The 22079-nt window shown below is 47.9% G+C and overlaps 6 protein-coding genes across 6 annotated transcripts; 2 read left to right on the top strand and 4 right to left on the bottom strand.

Annotated features, from left to right (window-relative positions):
- Positions 1–999: 999 nt before the first annotated feature.
- On the bottom strand, positions 1000–2064 carry F4807DRAFT_113728 (putative ubiquitin carboxyl-terminal hydrolase). The gene is made up of 2 exons (XM_047992803.1): positions 1901–2064; positions 1000–1835 (listed from the first exon to the last, which is right to left on the bottom strand). Exons 1-2 carry the CDS (start codon positions 1926–1928, stop codon positions 1147–1149), a joined length of 717 nt encoding a protein of 238 aa, XP_047858612.1. The 5' UTR covers positions 1929–2064; the 3' UTR covers positions 1000–1146.
- A 2265-nt stretch (positions 2065–4329) lies between these two features.
- F4807DRAFT_406594 (general substrate transporter) lies at positions 4330–6969 on the bottom strand. Its single transcript, XM_047996311.1, has 2 exons — positions 6194–6969; positions 4330–6123 (listed from the first exon to the last, which is right to left on the bottom strand). Exons 1-2 carry the CDS (start codon positions 6318–6320, stop codon positions 4607–4609), a joined length of 1644 nt encoding a protein of 547 aa, XP_047858611.1. The 5' UTR covers positions 6321–6969; the 3' UTR covers positions 4330–4606.
- Positions 6970–11856: 4887 nt separating this feature from the next.
- On the bottom strand, positions 11857–14697 carry F4807DRAFT_113644 (kinesin-domain-containing protein). The gene is made up of 3 exons (XM_047992802.1): positions 14483–14697; positions 12257–14406; positions 11857–12204 (listed from the first exon to the last, which is right to left on the bottom strand). Exons 1-3 carry the CDS (start codon positions 14600–14602, stop codon positions 11979–11981), a joined length of 2496 nt encoding a protein of 831 aa, XP_047858610.1. The 5' UTR covers positions 14603–14697; the 3' UTR covers positions 11857–11978.
- Positions 14698–15920: 1223 nt separating this feature from the next.
- Positions 15921–17092, bottom strand: F4807DRAFT_113589 (ubiquitin-conjugating enzyme E2 2). Its single transcript, XM_047992800.1, has 5 exons — positions 16944–17092; positions 16634–16699; positions 16514–16578; positions 16228–16452; positions 15921–16162 (listed from the first exon to the last, which is right to left on the bottom strand). The coding sequence occupies exons 2-5, from the start codon at positions 16673–16675 to the stop codon at positions 16039–16041; spliced, it is 456 nt and encodes a 151-aa protein (XP_047858609.1). The 5' UTR covers positions 16676–16699; positions 16944–17092; the 3' UTR covers positions 15921–16038.
- On the top strand, positions 17093–19090 carry F4807DRAFT_113621 (thiolase). Its single transcript, XM_047992801.1, has 3 exons — positions 17093–17809; positions 17866–18810; positions 18865–19090. The coding sequence occupies exons 1-3, from the start codon at positions 17657–17659 to the stop codon at positions 19060–19062; spliced, it is 1296 nt and encodes a 431-aa protein (XP_047858608.1). The 5' UTR covers positions 17093–17656; the 3' UTR covers positions 19063–19090.
- A 325-nt stretch (positions 19091–19415) lies between these two features.
- On the top strand, positions 19416–21622 carry F4807DRAFT_406575 (uncharacterized protein). The gene is made up of 3 exons (XM_047996310.1): positions 19416–19998; positions 20052–20361; positions 20421–21622. The coding sequence occupies exons 1-3, from the start codon at positions 19670–19672 to the stop codon at positions 21396–21398; spliced, it is 1617 nt and encodes a 538-aa protein (XP_047858607.1). The 5' UTR covers positions 19416–19669; the 3' UTR covers positions 21399–21622.
- Positions 21623–22079: the final 457 nt, after the last annotated feature.

Raw genomic sequence — 22079 nt, 5'->3', positions numbered from 1 at the left:
GCCCTTTCTGGCCTATCTATTGTCGTCCCCTAGTCCCGCTTAGTCCGCAGGTCCGATCCCGTGAGTACAGGATGACCCTAACACGAACGAAACAAGTCTCGGAATGAACCCGATCGACAACAAACCTATCAATCTATCGAGCAGATAGCTTGGCATTGATGGACCTGCAGTACCGCTTCTAGATAGCTTCGTCTATCCGTTGGCAATGTTGAAGGCTTACCCTCGATACCAATAACTATTATTGTTCTTCAGTTAGCTCAGGTTAGTAAAGAAGCTAGATTTGTACGCTACCTAAGTCAACGCGGCGCTAACATGAACTAGTAGGTAGGACACGACGACCTACGATCGACGAGCGACGGCAATGTCGACGCCTAAGAATACAAGCTTAACGAACTCGTTTGGGCATTAACAATTGACAATTAGGGACAGCAGATGAAGTTATGGGAGTATGAGGAATGAGCAGTCTTAATAATATTGAAGATATAGGCTGTTCGTCGTTTCAAATCAGAAGAAATGCCCGAGACGCACCCGAACTATGGAGCTATGCGGGGTCTCCAAGTCTATAGCGCCATCTGCCGGGCTGCTGGTACGTGGCACAGTCGCTTATCAAAGGGAACTTACGTGAACAGAGGCAGATAAGGGGGGTTGGATCCGACTGGATCAATAATACGGTGCCTAGGCCCGTCGCTGAAGATCATTAGAGCTGTCGTGATATCTATCAAGGTAAATTCCGATCTGCAAGTAATTGGAGAATCCAGTTACACTGCGACACGCTCATGCTTATGTGTTATTTTTGGTAATCAGTAAGATGTCACGGGTTCGGATCCGATTCATCAAAGCCCAAGACATCATGAATATTCCAGGCACACAAAAATATCAATATAACACGCAGCATTATCGCTCTCTACGAGACTAATATGTTGTCGCCCACTAATTGGCATTGCTATTGTTATCAGCCAAGCTTGGGCTTCAGTGTCTGACGCTAGCATACGGCCTATCATGAGGAAGTAAGTTTCATGCTTCAAACAATTGAAGATCCAGCCATGCTTATGACCTGCCAACAACACTAATAGCCGTTCTGGCTCCATTGCTCAAAGCGTGTAGAATCCATGGATTTTAACCACTTCATGCATATTCTGAGAGACATCATGTCTTGCGGGCCAATGCGATACAACTGAATCGCAGATCATCACCTCCAGCCTCCTGATCAAGCCGAATGGTCCGTTTAATTCCCAGGTCAAGGGCCTTTGGACTGAGGACGTCCTCATCGTCTCCTAGCTCACCCCGGTCGATCGGACCCTTCCTCGATCCCTCAAGCTCCCAAAGTCTGCCGTCGACTTTGACGAATGCCACGAAATGTCCAGGATGGCCTTCGTTAATCGGAGCTGTGTCTCCAGTATGGACACAAGACTTGTGGGCTTCTTCGAAGGGGACACTATTGTAGAGCATATCGGCTCTCTCCTCCATTCTGAGGGGAATGGCGGCATGCCGGATCTTATCCAGGTCGGAGTCCGGCCGAATATACTGGGCGGCGGGGCCGTTGATGGCACAGTGCAGGAATCCGATCGATCCGCAAGCATGCCCGATGGTCTGCTTAAACCAAATTACGGGCTCTTCCGGCCCGTGGCCTTTGTAGTCACCCTTTTCAGCGTCCTCCTCTCGACGTTCCTTGTCCCAAGCAGGGGTAAGAGGAAAGATGACTAGCAGGGCCAGAACCGGACGAGGGATATGAGCCAACAGCTCAGGTTCGTCCAGTGACCAGACATCGTAGAAAGATAGCTCGGAAGACAGTCCTAGTTTGAGTGCCAACTGGTTCATCACCTCCGGATTGTTCTCTGCCATGCCATATTAGCGGCATTACCTTGATTCAACAACGAATGTACACTAATAAGTTTAATACCTAGCTTGACCCATGTCTTTCGCTCCATGATGACGGATTGATCAAATGATCCTAGGTATTTGACAATAGACGCCTTTGGCTGAGCGATTCTCGGATCATGTGATGAATGTTGTATCTATAAGGTTGTGTAGCTAAATTTAAACGTTTGTTGACTTCTAATACAGTAAAAATCAGGCAGCAGAGACGACGTCACTGAAACTTGTACCTGGCCAAGTCGTGCTTACCCCACACTTAGCCACGTGGGGGTCAGTTACCGAAACCATCTACTCGGAAGCCGCTAATCTAAACCATTTCTACTCCTAACCCGGAACTTTATTTGGCGTCCTTCTAATCTCTTTGGAAATAAGTGTGAGCTTATAGGATCCATATGCATATTTAGGGATTCGTACTATATATTCAACTAAACCACCCACAACTCACTTACATCATATTTCATGCATACGGGTTTAAGACGGAAAAGAAACTATAACATAGTCAAGATATTTGTAGGCACAACGGCACTTAAGTCAAACTGCCAGAAAGGCAATGTACCACTTCTCATCGTCAAGAAAAAGATAAGTCTTACTAGGTAATTCCTTGCCGAACCTTCACCTGAAGAAAAATCATTGATCACCACTTATATAGATGTTTATAAATAGAGATATTTCGCATGTAAGCTTGCTATTTTGGACGAAATCAACGGCATAATCCAAGAAAGCAAACATTCAGCCAAGGAAAACTATGTCCTCTAAAAAATGGAAAAACTCGTATGTCATTTTTAATCCTACATGGTTTTTCCCACACATATATCCAATGAAAGCAATGACACCAAACTCACTTAGAAATAAACCCTACTCCACAGCTTCAGCGATGCCGATTATTGCTTGGCCATCACCGAGACAAGCATATTTGCTCTTGGAAAAAGCAAGTTGCTTGTGTATGTCCTCTTGCTTTTATTTATTTTATTTTATTTTAAACGAGATACAGGATAATCTAAAATAGATACATGGAAGTGTCCTCAGCCTTATCGGTTCCAATTCAACAAGTAATCAATCCCTAAATGGCACAATATGTAGGTAGTTAGTTTGAGCATTAACTCTAAAAAGATCCATTTTATTAGGTTAATGTCAGAGCTACGTAATGTTGTGCATAAAGTAACGGAGCCCCGTGACAAGAGAAGGAAAATTCCCGCAGTACACAGTACATAACCTACTATACCTCCGTAAGCCTGTTGTGGCACCTCAACTGATGTGTAACACAACATCACGGAACGCCAAAATGGAGTTCTGGGGGTATTCGCCCTACGTACCAATCTCATGATGATCTTGGTAGATTGAGCGCGCCACACTTTAAATTCGATTAGTCTATGTACTTCAAAAAGGATCTGATTCGTCCCTAAAGATATTGAAACCATGGAGGGGCGGGGAGGGTGATACATTATCCACCCTCTCGGGTTAGGTAGTATCCTAGCTACATAGGAAATACCTCTGAAAGTTAGAAAGGAGAATGTCTTCCGAACAGAAAGTGTAGATATAGATCGTGTAGAATATGAAATACCTATGTTTACCTCAACTATAAACAATAAGAACAATCAAGGAAGAAAAAAAAAATTTGGGCAATGTGTGGGTTCCCATACTACGCGTATGGGGTCTGCCTTGCCTCGCGCAAGATCCGCCTGACTATGGTCAGAATCCCACAGAGTTTGTGGTTGTGGGAATTGTAATGCAACAGTCTGACTTTATTGCCCTGAGTGTCACTCGAACCTCGACCTTGAGAGAGCCCCCAGAACCCACCCCACACATCAGACCATTGCACCACACGTCACCTTCGAGTGACCTTGGAAAATCAAGTTGTAATTAAGGTATATAAGGTATCTAGTGGTCAGGGCAGAACTAAAGTGAGTCACGCTTTTAGACGTTGTCAAATATCCACGTGCCGTCGTCCTGGTTACCGATCTTCCAACCTCTTCCCACCTATTCTTGCACAGTGGGACAGCATACCACGGGTTCAAAAATCAAAATACCGTCGCCATATCGAAAGTCAAAAGGAGCTTCGCATAAATCCTCTATTCCCCCGAGGAAAGCTTCCAAGTTCCACTCTAAAAAGAAAATAGGTAAACATGGCTATGATTATCAGAGAGTAAGATCCATGAAAAGGGGTTAATCCTTCAATCATCATGTAACTCCTTACTAAAATGCCCAACACATAGGGATACCTAACCAGCAAAATCACATCATAATTGTTGAGATCAACGGAGGTTATGAGTGTCGTACTCGTTATATTAAAAAGTTAAGTTAATAAGAGGAAGTAAAGGTCCATAGATAGTACATACCTATACCCCTGAGATACAGCGCCTAGGCTTCCAGCCACCTAATCTTCCAACAATAATACAGAGCGAGCAATGGCCACACATAATACATATCTCATCAACGTCCTTATCATTCACGAACTCATCAAGATCTTGGTATTTATAATGTATCATGTTGCAAACTAAAATCAGCTTATATACCCATAAACCGAGCACGGAGCTCGACTATCTGTCTTTTATATAATTGTTTTTTCAAGTATAAGTACGGATATATCGTTATATAGTCACATATGAGGTAGCAGGTATATATATAACCTAGGTCTGATCTTCGACCCACACAGCCGCTTTCTCCAGCATGGCTCCCACCGTCCGATAGCGACGGCTTCTGGTAAGGTACAAAAGTCCGGAACGAAGTCCTTCTAGACCTTCTCCTCGATCGTATCACCCAAGATCGCCTGATTATCCTCGACCTGGTGCATCTCGGCCGCGTACGTGTGGCTTGGTTTCCAGCCGGCCGAGCGGCGAGGGCTGACCTCCTGCATGCACATATCGGCCTGCTCGAGGGACAAGCCCTTGAGCTCCGGAACGAGGAAGTATGCGAAGGTAAGGGAGAGGCAGCATAGCGAGCCCCATAGGAAAAAAACCTTGGGACCTAAGTTGGCCTCGTCAACGTTGACGAGGTAGGGGGTGATGACAGCTATGATGGTGTTCCAGAACCAGTTGGAGGCGGTGGAGATACCGACACCGCGTGATCGGATGGGAAGCGGGAAGATCTCGCCAACTACAACCCAAGCGGTGGGACCCCAGGTCGTGGCGAAGAAGGCGATGTTAATGCAAATAAACGCGATCATGGCCTGGACGGCGGCGTTGTTGTGGACCTCCTCACGTCCCTGCGTGACACCGACGGCGGCGACGATGAATTGAGAGATGATCATACCAGAAGCGCCCGTCAGGAGAAGGGCACGGCGACCGTACTTCTCGATGGCGTAGAAAGAGATAGGCGTCGATAAAACGTTGACCAGGGTCGTGATCAGAGAGATCAGGAACGGGTTGGAGATGGTTCCTAACTGCGTGAAGAACGGAGTACCGAAGTAGAACACAAAGTTAATACCGGTACATTGCTGCATGAATTGTAATCCCGCACCCAGGATAGTTCGTCGAATACTGCTATTACCGTGGGATAAGGAGCCCTTGAAACAGGCGGTCCAAGAACCGATATATGAAGTTTGGGGGATGTGTTGTAGCTCGAACTCATTATTGGCCACGATTTCGGCTAGTTCGTCCTTGACAAAGTCGGAATCCAGAGGCTGGCCGCGGACGAAGGCGAGAGCCTTGGCAGCGTCCTCGATCTTGCCCTTCTTCACGAAGTAACGGGGAGATTCGGGGAGGATGAATAAACCAATACCAAGAATAAGGGCCCACAGGAACTGAACACCGATAGGAATTCTGTACGAGCCCGAATCGGGGCGAGATTGGGTAGCATAGACAACACAGTTGGCTAATAGGATACCGATGGTAATGCAGAATTGATAACCGGAAACCATAGCACCACGGACCTTCTTGGGCGCGATCTCGGACATGTACAAGATGACGACGGCGGAAATAAAACCGACACCACAGCCAGCAATCAAACGGCCAAAAACGAATAGTACTTCTTGGTTAGTACTTGAAATCTGCATGATGCAACCGATGCTGAAGACGAAGCAACCGGCAATGATAGTAGGACGTCGGCCGACGAAGTCTGCGATGTCACCTCCCATGAGAGAGCCGAAGAAAGTACCGCATGACAGAATAGATGTGAACAGAGACTGCATCGAAGAAGGGAGCACGAAGGTATCTTTGTTAACGCCGATTGGTGCAGCAGCGTCGTAGTCGTAGGGGATTCCAGTGTATAGAGTGATGAAGTACGGCATGGCCAGCACGCCACCCATCCAACCTACATATCATATCTCTGATTAGACCTAACGAGCGTATGGTATAACTGATCTGGATGATTTCGAGCTTACCGGTATCATAACCGAAGAAGATACCACCGAAGGCGGCGAAGGCGCAGATCAGGTAGGCCTTAAAGGTAACCGGGGCCTCGACGCGGCCCACGTCGACAGTGCCCGTGACGATAGCACCTCCAGCCATTTTTCGTTGTTTATCTTTGTCCCTGCGTATATTATAAGGTTGAAGCTATCACGATCCAAAGTTTAACTGGCGTCGCCGATGGAGCACGGAGGACGGCGCGTCTTAGACGGGGGTAGCAAGGGAAAGGAAACATAGGAACGGTAGGATTGGGGAGTGTTTGCCAGATATTATATAGCTGCACCGTCCAGTAGGGTATCGACGGAAAGTAACCCACAACCTCTGCGACGAGATGAATACACCCCCCTGCAGATAGCATCGAGTTGTTGGTGGGACCACCATATCCCAGCCTGGGGGAAACGTGGTAGCTAGGTGCCCAGACGAACCCAGCAGGTTCTCCTGGCTCTCGTCGAGGAACGTTGGAAACATCCCGGTGTTCTCGGACGTAGTAGTAGAGCGTTACACGCCATTATTTCTTTTTACTCATGTAGCTCTGTTGCTTGGACTAAGCTTCTTTGGGGCAAATCATTGCTGCGAAGATTCGGGGTCTCCTGTAGGGTCTAGACTGAATAGTTGCAGTTGACGGGTCGGCGGTGATTGGATTGCCGCACATCTGCGAGCCAGGATATTGGCTTATAGACCAGGGTGTAAAAGGGCCGTCTCTTGCTTGGGGAAAAGAAGACGTCTACTTGTTTTCGCCGACATGCAGCTAGATCTGACCCACAATGCCGCAAAGATCCTATGCCAGAGTAGGAACCCCAAACTCGCAGACTTGGGGAAAATGGAGACGAGGGAAAATGGGGATAATACCCAGTTAGCGCAAAATTATTCTCGTGGTCCTAGCCCGCTTAAGACGCACGCTCCTTAGCTAATTAGCAGCAAAAAGACCAACGAAATACCGCCAGGATGTTGCTCCTGAACTCAAATTTTCAATAGGTTTGTATATCAATATTGCCAGGTTCTCTAGGCGAATATGATACGTGATGTACTAAATACGAGGGGAAGGAGGTACGATTCCGTGTTGACGAATGTGATGTTTGTTGTATGCCTGGTTGAGTCGGAATCCCTTACTCTTTACCATTTGCTCCAGTAGGCAGGCAGGAAGGTAGGTACATATTGGAAGCTCATCTATCACTTAATAGATTGCCATACCCTTATGATCTACAGTAGATCTTAAATGGTCGAGATAGAGCGATATAAATGGATGTGTACATATGCATACAATTTGGAACCCGACAGCTAGTGTGGGTATCCGGTTTGTGGCTTGCAACGGAATTTATCTGCAAAAATATATAGCTAGCAGCGCTGAAAGATCTCCTCATGCAAGTCGCAAAGCCATCAATCTCTCTGATATTGATGTAATTAGGGAGAATGTGCAAGAGCAGGGATCCACCGACCAATTGCTGAATTGGTACTTTCGTGATCCTTAGGCCGGTTGGCTCGCTTGGATGCTCAAGCGCCATGAATTAGTAGATACGCCGACGGCTGAGCGTCAAAGCTGTGGAACGGATGAAACAGATTGGAGGGGAGAAGGATTAAACCAGTTGCCTATGTTGTTCGTTCCGAGTCCTATATTCATGGTCTATGAAATTTCTGCTCGCGTGTTATCCTAAAGGATAACTTGGTTCTGTCGTCAGCTGGCCAGGGTTTCCGCCCAATAGTTTCTTGCTGACTCTTGACCTGAATTCCTACTCTCGACGACTCGAGGCAATTGGAACATTGGAACAGTTGTCGAAGATGCCTCATTTCGGCGGGAGCTCATAGACGCGACGTTACATACTATCTCTCGGAGTACGTACCAAAAAGGTCCTAATTCGAGCTTGGGGTTTCTGCCTATCATCGAAGCGAGTTTGTTTAGAGGCCTGGAGCTAAGTAAACCAAGTAAAATGTCTTTATTATTACTTCTCCGACCCGGTGCCTTTTCTTTTCTTTTCTTCTCTTCTCTTTCTTTTCTTTCTTCAGTCGAAGCCTTCCCCACATCCTGATAGGATGGCGCGGGATGATCTAACTTCCAAGGTTTCTTTAACTAGAAGGTCCTAGGAACGTGGCGTCGCGTAAGTGTCTGCTTATTTGCGTCAGGACACCATGGCGTTGGTCATGTAGCCAGTTAGATATGAGTATCAACCGTCCAATGCAGGATTTTCGATACTGCATGGCGGATTTAAGTTGCGACACTAATCCTGTGTTGTTCGCTATTGATTCAGGTCATGATTCCAAATAGGACTGGCCAGGGTTAAACAAACAGTAGTAGCATCCCGGAAGCAGATCCTTCTTGGTAGCCACGTTCGCCACTGAGCGATTCTTAAAGTGCTTCGGGCCTTGCAGTGTTATGATTCTGTTATTAGTGAATAACCATAGCTGCCTCATTCATAAGTATTGTACATAGGAGTATATATTTAGTCCGCTTAATCCAGCTTTGATCTGAGGAAGGATGATCAACTTGGCCTATCTTGTCTTAGCAGACCCGTGTTGCAAATCTCGTGAGATCAGATCTGATGGGTAGAGGTTGCAATGGCTCGGCCAACATTGTAAGCGAGAGGAAAATCAGAAAACGAAATTTTCTAGAATGGAGATGACATGGTGAAAATACCAAAGTAGTAGCATGGGCCGAAAAGGATTGTCGTTAATCTACCGCCGAGTAAAAAGTTGTGTGAAAAGTCGAGGCCTAATACAAATGAAGTAAAACCATGGATGCTCTCTTCGTTTTAGCGGGGCCCCGATACGGGAAAATAGGGGTCCTGGAGGGGGAACCTGGTAAACCTTAATGGTGACTCTGGAGCCCCGCGCCGCTAACTTCTACTAACATCTATCAAATCTCTAAAAAGACGTGATCGGCCCGAATAGCTCTCAACTTATTAGATTCTACTGGGTATCCTAACTTTTCTAACCTTAATCTTACCATAAGGCCGACGTATCACATCCCCGTACTTTCCTTAACCTTATTGGAACCTAGCTTCTCACAGAGGCTCCCAGCCCTATCAAACTTCATTCATTACATGTGTTACTAGAGCTACAAGTATAGGAAGTAAGCAATCCAACAGATATCTCGTGATGTCTCGCTCTTGATGGTTTTCTTATATTCTCCGCAAATGCGACAGCGGAGTATATCCATATACAGGTATAACTTAGCTTGCTACCAACTCCTTCGGGCCCTTGGCACAGTATGTGTTGGATCACCAGGCTCCAAGCATGCCCCAACCCGTAGCGCGGCGCTTATCCTGAACTCCGAAGAGGGGGTTATTGGAGGCTCTAGAGCCGCCTAGGCTATCCGTTCGGAATTGGCAGCCTGACTTACATCGACCACGAGGTGATCGTCCATTAGGGTATCTCCAACTGTACGAATGTTGCGTCTTCTGGAACCTCCGTTACCGAATCTCTGGAACGAGTCGGCCTAACCCGGGTCATGGGCTGCATCGACAATGGCCTAGACACCTTTTACTTTTCATCGAGAAGCTTGTGAGTTCCAATTTTATACCTCGGTCCTGTTAAACCCGAATAAAGACTGCAATTTCAAGAGTCTCCATACTATTCGTGATATTTTCCCTGCCGAAGCTTACCAAGAGCTACCCTTGTTCAAGGTTGACAATTAGCCTCGTCCAGCTTTCTCTAGGCTAGATATTTGTCACTGCTGATATGTTTGCTTAGCGACAGCGGTTAGCTTCCCTGCTAGACATACCAGCCCCTGTTGCTATTGGTTCTCGAGAAATAGGCTTCGTTCCTTTTCCAAGTTCATTGTCATGGCATGGCATTGTTCGTCGTTAATCAAACGGCGCCTTGTCAAAGCTCGCTTGGTGATCAGATGACCTTTTTTTTTTAGCTCCCTAGATCCCCGCCTAATAGGAAGGATAAGACCAGACGCTAACGTTGATAGATGAGTTGGTTGCTAAAGGAAAAGACGAGTGGAAACTCGGTTGCTTCCAGAACATGGTCCCATCGACATCTCTCATTCTCACCGTATATCATTGCTTTTTATTCATCAACATTCCACTGAATAGACCGCTTCGAGCCTGGACCAATGGCGTTAATTCCGTCGTGGCGCTGAGACCGGGTTCCACCGGCAAATGCGACGACGCCGTCACCGCCTTATCGGTCTCCAAATGACTTTTCTAGCAGTCGATTTGGGAATGGAATCGGAGGCCTTCCGGATAAACGAAACTTGTTCCGTGCCATAAGCATGTAAACGCCGGTTTTGCTCACATGGCGGATACATAACATGTCGTGAACAGTAGCTCGATTCGTAGAATTGGCCTTGTGACCTGATTTCGGCTATTACTATAATCGAAAAAGCTGAGTCTCGACTCCTACCGATTTACCCACTGTACCCTGAATTCAAGATATATCCAAAACTCGTTTCACATCAGCTCCTCGACCGTCCTGTCTTCAAGATCCAAAGAGCGGTGACATACCCACCCTAATCTTGACTCATATTAGTTTTTACTCTTATAAATTTCAATTATCTGGATCGCTCATTGAGACCTATCGAAGCCCTTGCTTATGTCAGGTTACCAACCGGATGGGGAGCTAGAGGAAGTGTTTCCATACCCTATCCTCATACCTTCAGAGGTCTTGTTCTCCGTACAGGTTAAATTAAAAACGCCAGGCATGCTTTGATAGTGATTCCTTAGTTGTGTGGCGCATGACTTGGTCTAATCGTATATCCGTCTACGTGATTAAGGTTGCTGTAGAAGTTTTATACTGACATAGAGACGATCATCAATAATGGAATATCGCCTACATAGGTAGTAATCACAAAATCCTGCAAGACAGGAGTGCGCGTTATCTCGCAGGCAATGCTGCTGTTATCCCTAAAATAGAGTGTAATGTAACGCTGTCCCTTACTTGGATAGACAGTAGTTTCTCTTCAGGGGTAATCTTTATCCATGAGAACGATTCCTAGTATCTTATAATCCCTCGTGTTCTAGAGCACCCGCGTTTTTTTAATCAGTGGTCCAACAACTTGCCAACCTGAGGAAGGAGTGAATATACTGGTACGAATCGTAACCGCGGTCTCCAAGACCTCACAAGAGGCTATCTCGTTATTACGCCTCTATCATGAATTATTCGGAACCCATGGCCAAGGTTAATATCAACGCAAGGGTCTTTGTGGCCACAATCAATATCGAACTTCATGTTTGGCCAAGTTGAGTATCTGTCTTCACATTGAACATCTTACTGTCTTGACTACCTACACAAGCAAGTAACCACACAGTCGGTTATGACCACAAAGTATGGTATTACGCAAACTCCCCGCCCTCCATTCCAATGCATGCAGACAACTGCAGAACTAGTGAAAAAAGCCATATCGTGTCGTGTCCTGTCATCATTACCCGTGCAAACAGTTTCGTCACACCGAACTTCAATCCCTCATTGTCTCCTGTTCCGCAAGCACGATCAACCCATAGGTCCAATTCAGAATCAGAAACCAAAACGACAGGGAGTCGGCGCATACACATGTATAGGGGATTAATTCCATTCTGACAATCCGCCTCTCGAGGCTCGAATACAGTCAGAGCAGTGGAGTGTCGAAATAGAAGAAAAAGGGACAGGGGTAAGAGAAACGCAGACTGATGATTGGGGTATAATCCTCTATCTGTACCGTGGGATGAAATCGAAACGTCTCGCATGTCTTCTAGAGCGTAATTAAAATCCCTAAACATTCTGGTTCCGTCCGACTGTTCGGTGCTCACAGTTTCTATTCGCTGCTTCCTTTACCTGACGTGCTTATTTCTGGAAGAACCAGCTGCTTCTCTTACCAGCATTGCCTTCGTTCTGCAGATTCGCAACGGTCGGGACTTGGGCAGGAGCGTCGCCCCCTCCACCACGAAGTGGCTTCGCGATACGGCTACCCAAGAACCCGCCAGCACCGGATGATGAGTTTAGGCCGCGTGTAGATCCGGCCTTGGCCGCCTCAAGACGCTCCTTGACGGCGGTAAGCTGAGACTCGAATCTGTTATACGTGTTAATACAAGCGAAACCGATATTTAGGGAGGGTAACCGACCTGTGGTTCGCGGCAGTAAGCTTCTCTTGGCTATCTTGCAACAAGCTCTCTAGGCTAGAGATACGCTCGTTCCTCGCGATAAGCTTCCTCTCTGCAATAGCGACCTCTTTCTTCAAACTACTATTCTGCTCGACGAGCTGGCGTTGGACCTGTGTGAGTTGCTCCAGGTTCCGCTCGAGGAACGCCATCTTCTTTTGCTGGGCACGGTTATTAGATGACCGTAGCACATTGTTATACTGTTCTCGCGTCTCGTCCAAGGAGATCTCCAGCTCGACAACCCTCTCGCACCTATTTTGCAGATCCCGCATCAAACTCTTCTTCATGACATCAAACTCAGCAATCTGTTGCTGCATAGTCTTGCCATTGGCCAGACCCGGTACACCGCTGTGCAAGGACAACTCCGCTTGGCGGACGATACCTTGGGTCTCTACCAGCTTTGCCTTGAGTTCCTGCAAGTCATCCGGAGGAATAGGATCCCCTGATGAGCTCTGCTCATAGAGCGCCTCAACTTGTTGAATAGCATTTGCAATCGACTGCTCATTAGCGCTGAACACATCTCCGCCTAAGTCGAACCCGGCCATCATCTTAGCCATCTTCTCCGCCTTCTTCTTCTCCTTGTCATCCAGGACGGCACTTGTCTCTTTCGCGCTCATCTTAATGTCCAGAAGCTGCTGCTTAACATCGTCGAGTTCGGTCGTGAGCTCGGAGTTCGCCTCCTTCAATGCGTCCATCGTGATCTGAGCTTCCTTGCTTTCGAAAGTCAGACGCTCTAGTTGCATTTTCGCCTCATTGACCTCGGTCGTCAATTTCTCGTTCTCCTTGCCTAGCTTACTGTCGTGTTCCTTCAAGAACGTCAGCTCTTCCTTGGATTCCTGGAGAGATTTTTCAGCCGCAGCGACGGCAGATTCCTTCTCCGCCAACTGATCCTGGAGCTCATTCTCCCTTCGAAGGAACTCTTCTCTCTCGTCCTTATCCAGAGGAAGACTTGGGGTCCCCGCGCGCTCTGTTAATGCGGGCGTTTCGGCGCGGCTCTCGGGTATCAACCGCGATGGAGTTGAAGGACGATGAGGCCTCGCCTCTGCTCTCGTGCTAGCAACGCCATCGGCCGCCATCGACGTGACCCATTGAGCCTTAGGAACTGTCTCGCCGCCTCGCCATAACTGAAGCTCCCCTTCTAGGTTCGAAATGTACGTCTCGAAAGTTGTGATGTTAGCCTTAGCTTTAGCAAGCATAAGCTTGAGCTCTGCAGGACTGAGTTCGGCATTGACCTTCGCCTTGTTCTTGATCGACTTGGCTCGCATACCGAATCGTAGAGTACTCAGTGTCTCGGCATCGTTGTAGCTACTTGGCGAACAATTTATGATGAGCGTGGTTCGACTATTTCCACCGAGCGATTCTTGTAAAATTCTCGTTAACTTCGAGTCTCGATAGGGCACATGTGAGGATTTGCCGTCGGTAAGCGCGTTGATGACCATGCCCAAGGCGCTCAAACTCTTGTTGATCTTCTTCGCTTCCTCCAAGGTTTGTCCGCTGGCACCGGTCTTGCCTACTTTTTCGCTACCAGCCAAATCAACTAAGAATAGCTGACCGCTCTTCATCGAGCCGGTCTCAAGGTTCTTCTGAGAGATGGTGATGACGAAAATAGAATGCGAGCGTGATGATTCTTGGTTCATGTTGGTGGCAGCAACAGCTCTTGCATTTCCACCTCTCTTCATGACCTCGAAGACCTCCTCTACGCTAGAGACGTAGATCTCGAGGAGCCCCTTGACATATACACCGCGGTTCTTTTCCTCGTGGACGGGTAGGTTGTCGTTCTGCGGAGCCAGAAGATCGCGGATACGCTCCATGTAAATTTCCATGTAACTCACTCGGACAGTATATTCGATGGTAGGTGGACTAGACATGATACTGCTGAAGATCTGTTCGACGATACGAGGAGTAATACCCTTGCCTTCGTCATCTTCTATACTCGTTCCCATCATTGTATATGACTTTCCGGCACCTGTCTGACCGTATGCGAACACCGTTCCATTGTAACCGTTAAGAATATCGTCGACGGTGGGCTTGATGGAGTAATCGAAAATATCGACCTGTCTACCTTGCATATCAAACACGCGATCAAATGTAAAAGAACCTGCGGCCTCTGCCGACTAAACTCGGGATATCATCGTCAGCATGAGTGGCGGTAAAGAGAGGGGCATCCCGCAGGTAGACGGGTAGACGCACATTCAGGGTACAGGTATCGGGGCCATCGAAAGTGACGATAGGCTCTCCGCCCGATGCCAACTCGACCTTATTCTGCGGCCTAAAACGGGCAACGACCTTGATACTGTTTGCGCTAGCCATGATGACGCTTTGCGTTGGTAGACGGCTACACGCAGAGTAATATGTACGGAAGGGGGGAGGCCTATTTCATGTTAGGGAAACAGGGCTGGATCTTTGGTTAGGTACAGACGCAGCTCAGCCGATAAGACGGCGAACGGGTCAAAGAATGTCGAATAGGGTACAATAAGACTCGTCGTTATGTTGTATTATCTTTAGTTTTCTTTATGTTTATGTTTGAATGAGGATTGTTGCGGTGTTGTGAAGCGCCGCGTCAATTTTGTTGGAGTCGGAGTTCGTAGTATGTAAATTGTATTGGGGAGAAAAGAGTCGTTCACGTTTTCGCTAGGTTTCGGTCGTGCCTGAAGTTCGAGAATCAAGCACCTAATCCAGGGGAAGTGGCAGCTGCAATTGCAAGGAAACGAAAAGGCCACAATATTGGCGGTATCAAGTATGTACCATGCCTGTACCTTCCATGCAACCGTACACCTAAGATTAGCCTGAGCGAAGGGTTTTAGTGACTTTTTAGTAACTTAGATGAGACGTGGTACCCCTCAGGTACGTATCCCTCATTTACATTCCAAGGTTGCCCGGGTTGCTGCAGTCACTAAATTCAATCTTTCTCATCCCACCTTTTCAGAAGTAACTTGGAACTTGGAACTTGGAACGCGTCTAAGCACAAACAAAAATTCAATATTTGTTAGTGATTGATGGTATGTAAGTGTGTGTACATATCCTACAATGTAAATACAATGACTGCATATCCATATGTAGGTAGTAGGTATGGAGGAGCATGATACAACACGCCATCTAACCCAAAATAATTAAGGACCTGACCCGACTTTTATTAAACGTGTGGACTTCCTAGCCCTGCAAGTCTGGCAACCTTTAACCTGCAGTTCATGCGTACATTCATAAGCAACCTGGAAATCTCCAACCCGAACAGTGCCGACCTAGCAAGGCATCTAGGTAATCGACCTGTCAGGACACAATATGAGGCCAGCTGAACACTTTGCAGGGTTTATCCGTTCAATGTTTCTACCATTCTTTGTAATTTGTCGCGGGCTAATTAACTAGGAAGCAATCGTGTCTGGCATTCCCTAGCAAAGAAAGAAACGACAACGCCGGGGCTGATGCGGGGATCTGGGAAAACGGGAAATGAATCCTGTGTAAAGCAATGGCCCATAATATGATCATTTGAGCGTCGAGAAGGATTATCAGCATAATCAGCCACCGAAATACGATAGCCCTTCCTGTTCGACGCCTACCAAACGCCAAACCCTGACGCCCCCAATGGACGGCTCTTGCTATTCAGCCGAAACGGCTTCATCGTATGCTACAATGTTGTGCGAATTCCTAAGCTCAAAACCTCATTGTCCCAATCATACGTAAATCATGATCGAGAGGTGTTTCTATACACCTCAGGTCGTCATATTCTCGTAGAGAGCTCAAGCTCGAGCTTAATCTTCCCAACTCTTCTCCACGGTCTCGCGAACACGCTTAGTGTATTCCTTGCGATTATCCTTGTAGAGGTTGGAAGCTTCCACATTCGCCGGAGAGCCAGTATTGGGGTCATTGAGCAAGCTGATTCCAGCATATGTTAGCGTTTGATAGGTCCGGTGGTAAATTCAAGAGTCATTCCTCCTCACCTTTGAATGCTCGTCAAGACAGCTGCAACATCGTAGGTAGGGCTCCATCGGTTTTGTAGAATGTCGAGACAAAGTTCTCCGGTGGCGTAGACGTTGGGGTGGAACATCTGGCTAATAAACTTGACCGCAGGAGGCTTGTTCGGATATTGCTCTTCGAAGTGCATCACGAGTCGAAATGTTCCGTCTTCGAACGGCGTGTCGGCGGGTCCGATGATAACGGCATTCCTACATAAAATACCATGAGTTCTAGATCGCGATAGGAATGAAGTAGTGTCATTGAGCTCACCAAGTCATGACATTGTCGGGAACCGGAGAAGCGGAAACGCCAGCCGGAGGGTCAGTCTGCATTCGCTACACCATCTCGTCAGTACGTCATCTCTTCAAGTTAGAGGCGTGCGTATCTGACCTTGAAGTCTCGCATCAAACGACGACGGGCAGCGGTCGACATCTTGGGTAGCTTTGGAAGGGTGTTCTGAATGGCGACTCTTGTAAGAGAAGGATCCGGTCAACAAATTGATGTTTGTCCCGGAAAGGAGTGGAATGGTACGTAGAGGAAGAGATGGCACGAGACTTGTTCGTGATGTGAAGAGTTAGATGAAGTTGAGTGAGTTATGGTAGAATGGTGAGCTTTGGGCGGCGACTGTCCCAACAGAGATGGACATTAATAGTAGGTGGAAGGAATTGACGTGATAAGGGAAGGGTACATAGGTACCTACCGATACTAAGTAATCAATGAATCGTTCCGAAGAGAAAGAGCTAGGGATACACGTGACGGACTAAGGAACCAATATGGATATGACTGTTACACTAATTGGACGGAACCTCTTGCAGAGCGGCCAGTGCCCACGCATAGATATAGGTACCTCTGTACTTAATTAGCCATTCGGACTGGTAGTGATGGTGTTCTAACCAGTTTAGTTCTACTGTTTCTGCACATGTGTTTCCAGTCTGTTTCGATTGTTTCGATATACCTATTCACTTACGTGTAGGTATGGATAGAGCTTTACAAATATTCCCACGCACCTACCTACATACTACTTTAAAGTCAGTTATGCTTAAATCCATCAGGAAGGTACAGCACGGAGAATGCCCAAGGAATGCTAGGTGGCGGCCATGGATTTAAGCTGGCAGCTACAGATGTACTTCCCCAGATTATGGTTCCTCGGTTGATCCTTTGAGTGGCGGGGCAGTGTCTAGCACTTTTGAAGGAGCATTCCGTTGTAAGCCGAGGTGCCAATAAGCATCGAAAGGATAACAACGGAGTTTGAACTTATTAACCTGCTCGCAATTGCCATTTTACTAATGTCATGAGCTTAGTTTAACATTTGTTTTACCGGGTTTAAATAATTCATCTAGTTCATTCGTCAACTATCTCTTTTCCAGATATACTCTTGTGTCCCTTTATACTCTGTGTTTAGGAAACCCCAAAATGATACTTCGACCAGGTGTAATCAGATCTACTGCTAGAAGCTCGGGGATTCGAGCTTTCGGCGCACCGCGCTATTTCTCAGCGCAAACCGCTCGGCGGCAAGAGGTTCGAGATGCATATATCTTAAGCGCATCTAGGACACCCACCGCGAAGGTAGATTTCGCTCCCAGGCCGGGCGCAGACGTCATGACAACTAATATCGAGTACAGTTCAATGGGTCATTTCTCACAGTATCCGCTCCACAGCTCGGCGCTGTTGCTATTAAGTCAGCTTTGGAAAAGTCAAAAGTGCCGGTTGAGGAAGTGACAGATGTTTATATGGGAAATGTCTTGCAAGGTTCGATTGGCCAGGCCCCCGCCAGACAAGCAGTTATATTTGCTGGTCTTCCCAAGACCGTTGAGGCCACCACCATCAATAAAGTTTGTGCTTCGGGGCTTAAGGCCGTTGTTTTTGCGGCTCAGAATATCCAACTAGGCTTGAGTGAGGTACAAATTGCCGGAGGCATGGAAAATATGTCGCAAGTTCCGTATTATGTTCCCCGTGCTAGCAGCTTACCCCCGTTTGGCCACGTCAAGATGGAAGATGGCCTCATCAAGGATGGATTGACGGATGTATACGATCAATTCCACATGGGAATATGCGCCGAAACAACTGCTAAGAAGCACAACGTCTCTCGAGAGGCACAGGATGAATATGCAATCCAATCTTACGAGCGAGCACAAGCCGCATGGAAGAACAAGGCCTTTGCAGATGAAATTGCCCCTGTTACTGTAAAAGGTCGGAAGGGCGATACCATAATCGACACTGATGAGGGTTACTTGGACATCAAGCTCGAGAAAGTTCCCACGCTAAAGCCAGCTTTTATTCGCGATGGCACGGGTACCGTCACGGCGGCAAATTCGTCTACGCTTAACGACGGTGCCAGTGCGCTAGTACTGGGAAGCAAAGATATAGCAAAGGAATTTGGAACTGGCTCAAGAGTCCTAGCGAGGATATGTGGCTCTGCAGATGCTGCAGTTGATCCCGTGGATTTCCCAGTTGCTCCGGCTAAAGCTGTGCCTATAGCTCTAAAGCGTGCAGGTATTACAAAGGATCAGGTTGCGGTATGGGAATTTAACGAGGCGTTTGCTGCGGTCATCAAAGCAAATGAAAAGGTAAGGACCAATTTTCAACTATGTAGTCATATAATTACTAACATCGGATAATAGATTCTTGGTCTTCAGGGTGCTAAAGTCAATCCATTGGGCGGTGCTATCTCTCTAGGTCATGCACTAGGTAGCTCGGGATCTCGAATTCTCACAACGCTGTTGCATCAACTCAAGCCAGGAGAGTATGGTGTTGCTGCTATTTGCAACGGAGGTGGAGCGGCCACTGCTATTGTAGTTCAACGTATCGACTCTGTATAATTAGTGTGGGATGCCTAGGATGTAATTCTAGTCTGGGAGTTTTAACACTATTTCTACTAATGCCAAATACTTTGGGAGCTGGCGATATCAATAAAGCTATGGAATGCCAACTTTTCAGCACCACTACTGGTCATCAGGCAAATGATACTGACTCCTATTCTCTTCTCCGTATGAAGATTATCACATGCATCGTAGTACAGTGTGACTTCTTAGTGTAGGATGATGTCACATGTGTACGTACGTACCATACTATACTGAAGCAGGGATATTGATTAGATTAGCCCTACAGCATCCCTAGACATTTGATTGGCTACAGCATCCGTCAATGTACCCACATTCTTCACCTACACCATCTTTGTTCTCGCGTCTTGAAAGGTAGCTTCGCGTCGACTGGTCAATAAGTCGATCCACCTACTCAATCAACTACCACCGAGGAATCTCGCCAGACTTACATCAACACGCCTCTCTACATTTTACGTTTGGACGAATTCTTGCATTGCCAGTCGTCTTCACTCACCGACCATGCTGACTCAAATGCAATGACTTGAATCAAGACGACGTTCTCCGACCTCGAATCCTAAGACACCCTACCCCACAACTTCTCACCATGTCTGTGACAAAGCAATTTCTTGCGGGCATCCGCGAAATACTGGTAGCCCTCAACGGAGAAGGCCTACGTGACTGGCTCAAGGTAGAACCGCCTTTGCCGCAAGAGTATCTCGATCTTGCAGCTGAGCTTAAGAGTGGCTATCAAGACGACGATGCGCTCGAGAAACTCGTCGAGTCCAGCCTACCAGAAGATGACGACGTACCAGAAGGGCAGGGGACATCGTGGTTCGGGTTCAACGCCTTCATAAAAGACTATCTTCAATATTGGCGAGATGTGGACTTCGAAGACCTTCTAGGAGCCCATCAGTTACTCACTGCATTGACCAAGTACGCCGATTCGCCCGTTCCGATCTCGCATCGCCGTCGGCTAATAAGAGTAGTTCATGTGCAACGGCGCTTAATAATCCCACATATGGAACGATCATGTTGCAGACAAGCATATCGCTTTGCGGCTCCTTCTCGACCTTGTCTATGACCTTGAATAAGAGACCGGATTTGACATCGAGGTTGGCGGCTTTACATAGCGGCGATGATGAGCAGAAGTCATTCATCGAGATCACGGCGGAGATCATGCAAAAGTTCTTCACGGCATGCCTCACGGATCGATCAAGCCCGCGATTCGCGCCGCCCACGGGCAAAAAAGTCGGCATCTACGTCTTCGCCAACAAAACCATGAAGCTCCTTACGATGGTATGTAAAGATACACAGCTAACTCAGAGCTTCGCCGTGCTAAATTCTGCGGCGCTCAGAACAATCGATCCTACTTGGCGACTCAACTCTTGACCAACCTCATGGCAAAATCACCGCCGCTTTCGTACTACCCAGCTTCCCAGAGGGTCACATTTCTGTACTTCCTCGGCCGCTTCCACTTCAACCACAGCCTCTACTGGCGCGCCGCGCAATGTTTCCAAGAAGCATACCTGCAGACGCCGTCCCACTACCAAAAGCACCGGCGCCTCATCCTCACATACCTAATCGCCGCAAATTTCACCATGGGCCGGCTGCCCTCCCAGTCCCTCCTCCAACGGCCCGAAGCCCAGTCCATGGCGCAGTGCTACTCGCAGCTCTCGTCCGCGGTCCGGAAGGGCAACTACATCGCCTTCCAGCACACGATCAAGCAGCACGAGGACTGGCTGCGCAGCAAGGGGTACCCGCTCTTCATGACGCTGCAGTGGCGCATCCGGCCGCTGCTCTGGCGCTCGCTCTCGCGCCGCACGTTCCTGCTCACGTACGCGCCCGACGAGGAAGGCGACTCGCGCAAGGCCGCCGTGCTCAAGCTCGCCGACTTCCGCACCGTCCTGACGTACGTCCAGCGCCGGCTCGAGGGGTACGTGCCCGCCGCGCCGGCGCCCAAGGCGCGCCACCACCACCACCAGGCCAACGTGAACTCGTACCTATTGAAGGCGGTGTCGAACAGCGCGGGCCAGCCGCTCAAGAACTCGACGCTGGCCCCGCCGCCGGGAGGCGTCAAGGCGCTGATGCCGGACGAGGGCGTGCTGACGGGCAATATGCCGGTTACGGACCACCACGTCGAGAACATGGTCATGTCGCTCATCGGCCAGGATTTGGTGCACGGGTATATAGCGCATACGCAGGGCGCGTTCGCGATCATCGGGAAGAAGCAGAAGGGCAGCGCGGTGGCGGCCGGGTGGCCGAATGTGTACGAGGTCATCGAGGCGAGGTCGGCGGAGAGGGAGATTCCCGGGTGGGTTCAGGATCAGAGTTAGGATCTAGACAGAGAGCGGTGCTAGAGGGGGAGAAACGAAGAGATCGTTAGAGAGCGCAAAAAAAGGGGAGGGCGGGGAGGAGATATATACCTAAAAACCTGGGTATAAGTGCATTTGGATTCGACGAATCCCGTTTATCGACTATACTAGTCTGGCTAGTCATATAGTAGGATTGCTAGACATGGTTTCTGGCTGGCGTAATGAAATTACGAATGATACCCCCATGCGTGCTAGTTTGCTTTGGTATTTGAGTGCATGCAAGAAGCTGAAGCTGGGGAGGTTTTGGGTAGAAGGTATGGATGACTTCCCTCTTGCTGGTGGATTAAGATTGTATCGGGTGAAGTGCCCTGTATCTTTGGGATAAGCGATTGAATGCAGGGACAAGCCCTCACTCGGTGAGAATCAACCCATAATTCTTCCCCGGTATGAGTATTGAGGCTCCTAAGAAGAATATTGGAGAACGTTGTGAAAGATGGCTGGACATTTGTGTATGCCCTGCTGTCTGCCTGGTTAGACTCGGTGACCTAGTATTCGAGGTAGCTACCGTCGCTCCTAGCAAGGAGATCATATCTAGATTATGTACACAGGTGAAAACCGACCCCAGATCATCTGCCAGGAGATCCAAGAAATTCCGATAAAATAACAGGTCTAAACTTCAAAAAGGAATAAATAGATGGGTAG

This window comes from Annulohypoxylon truncatum (genome assembly GCF_022578515.1).
Source record: "Annulohypoxylon truncatum strain CBS 140777 unplaced genomic scaffold F4807scaffold_2, whole genome shotgun sequence".
NCBI lineage: Eukaryota > Fungi > Ascomycota > Sordariomycetes > Xylariales > Hypoxylaceae > Annulohypoxylon > Annulohypoxylon truncatum.
This window is presented reverse-complemented; position numbering and strand designations above follow the sequence as displayed.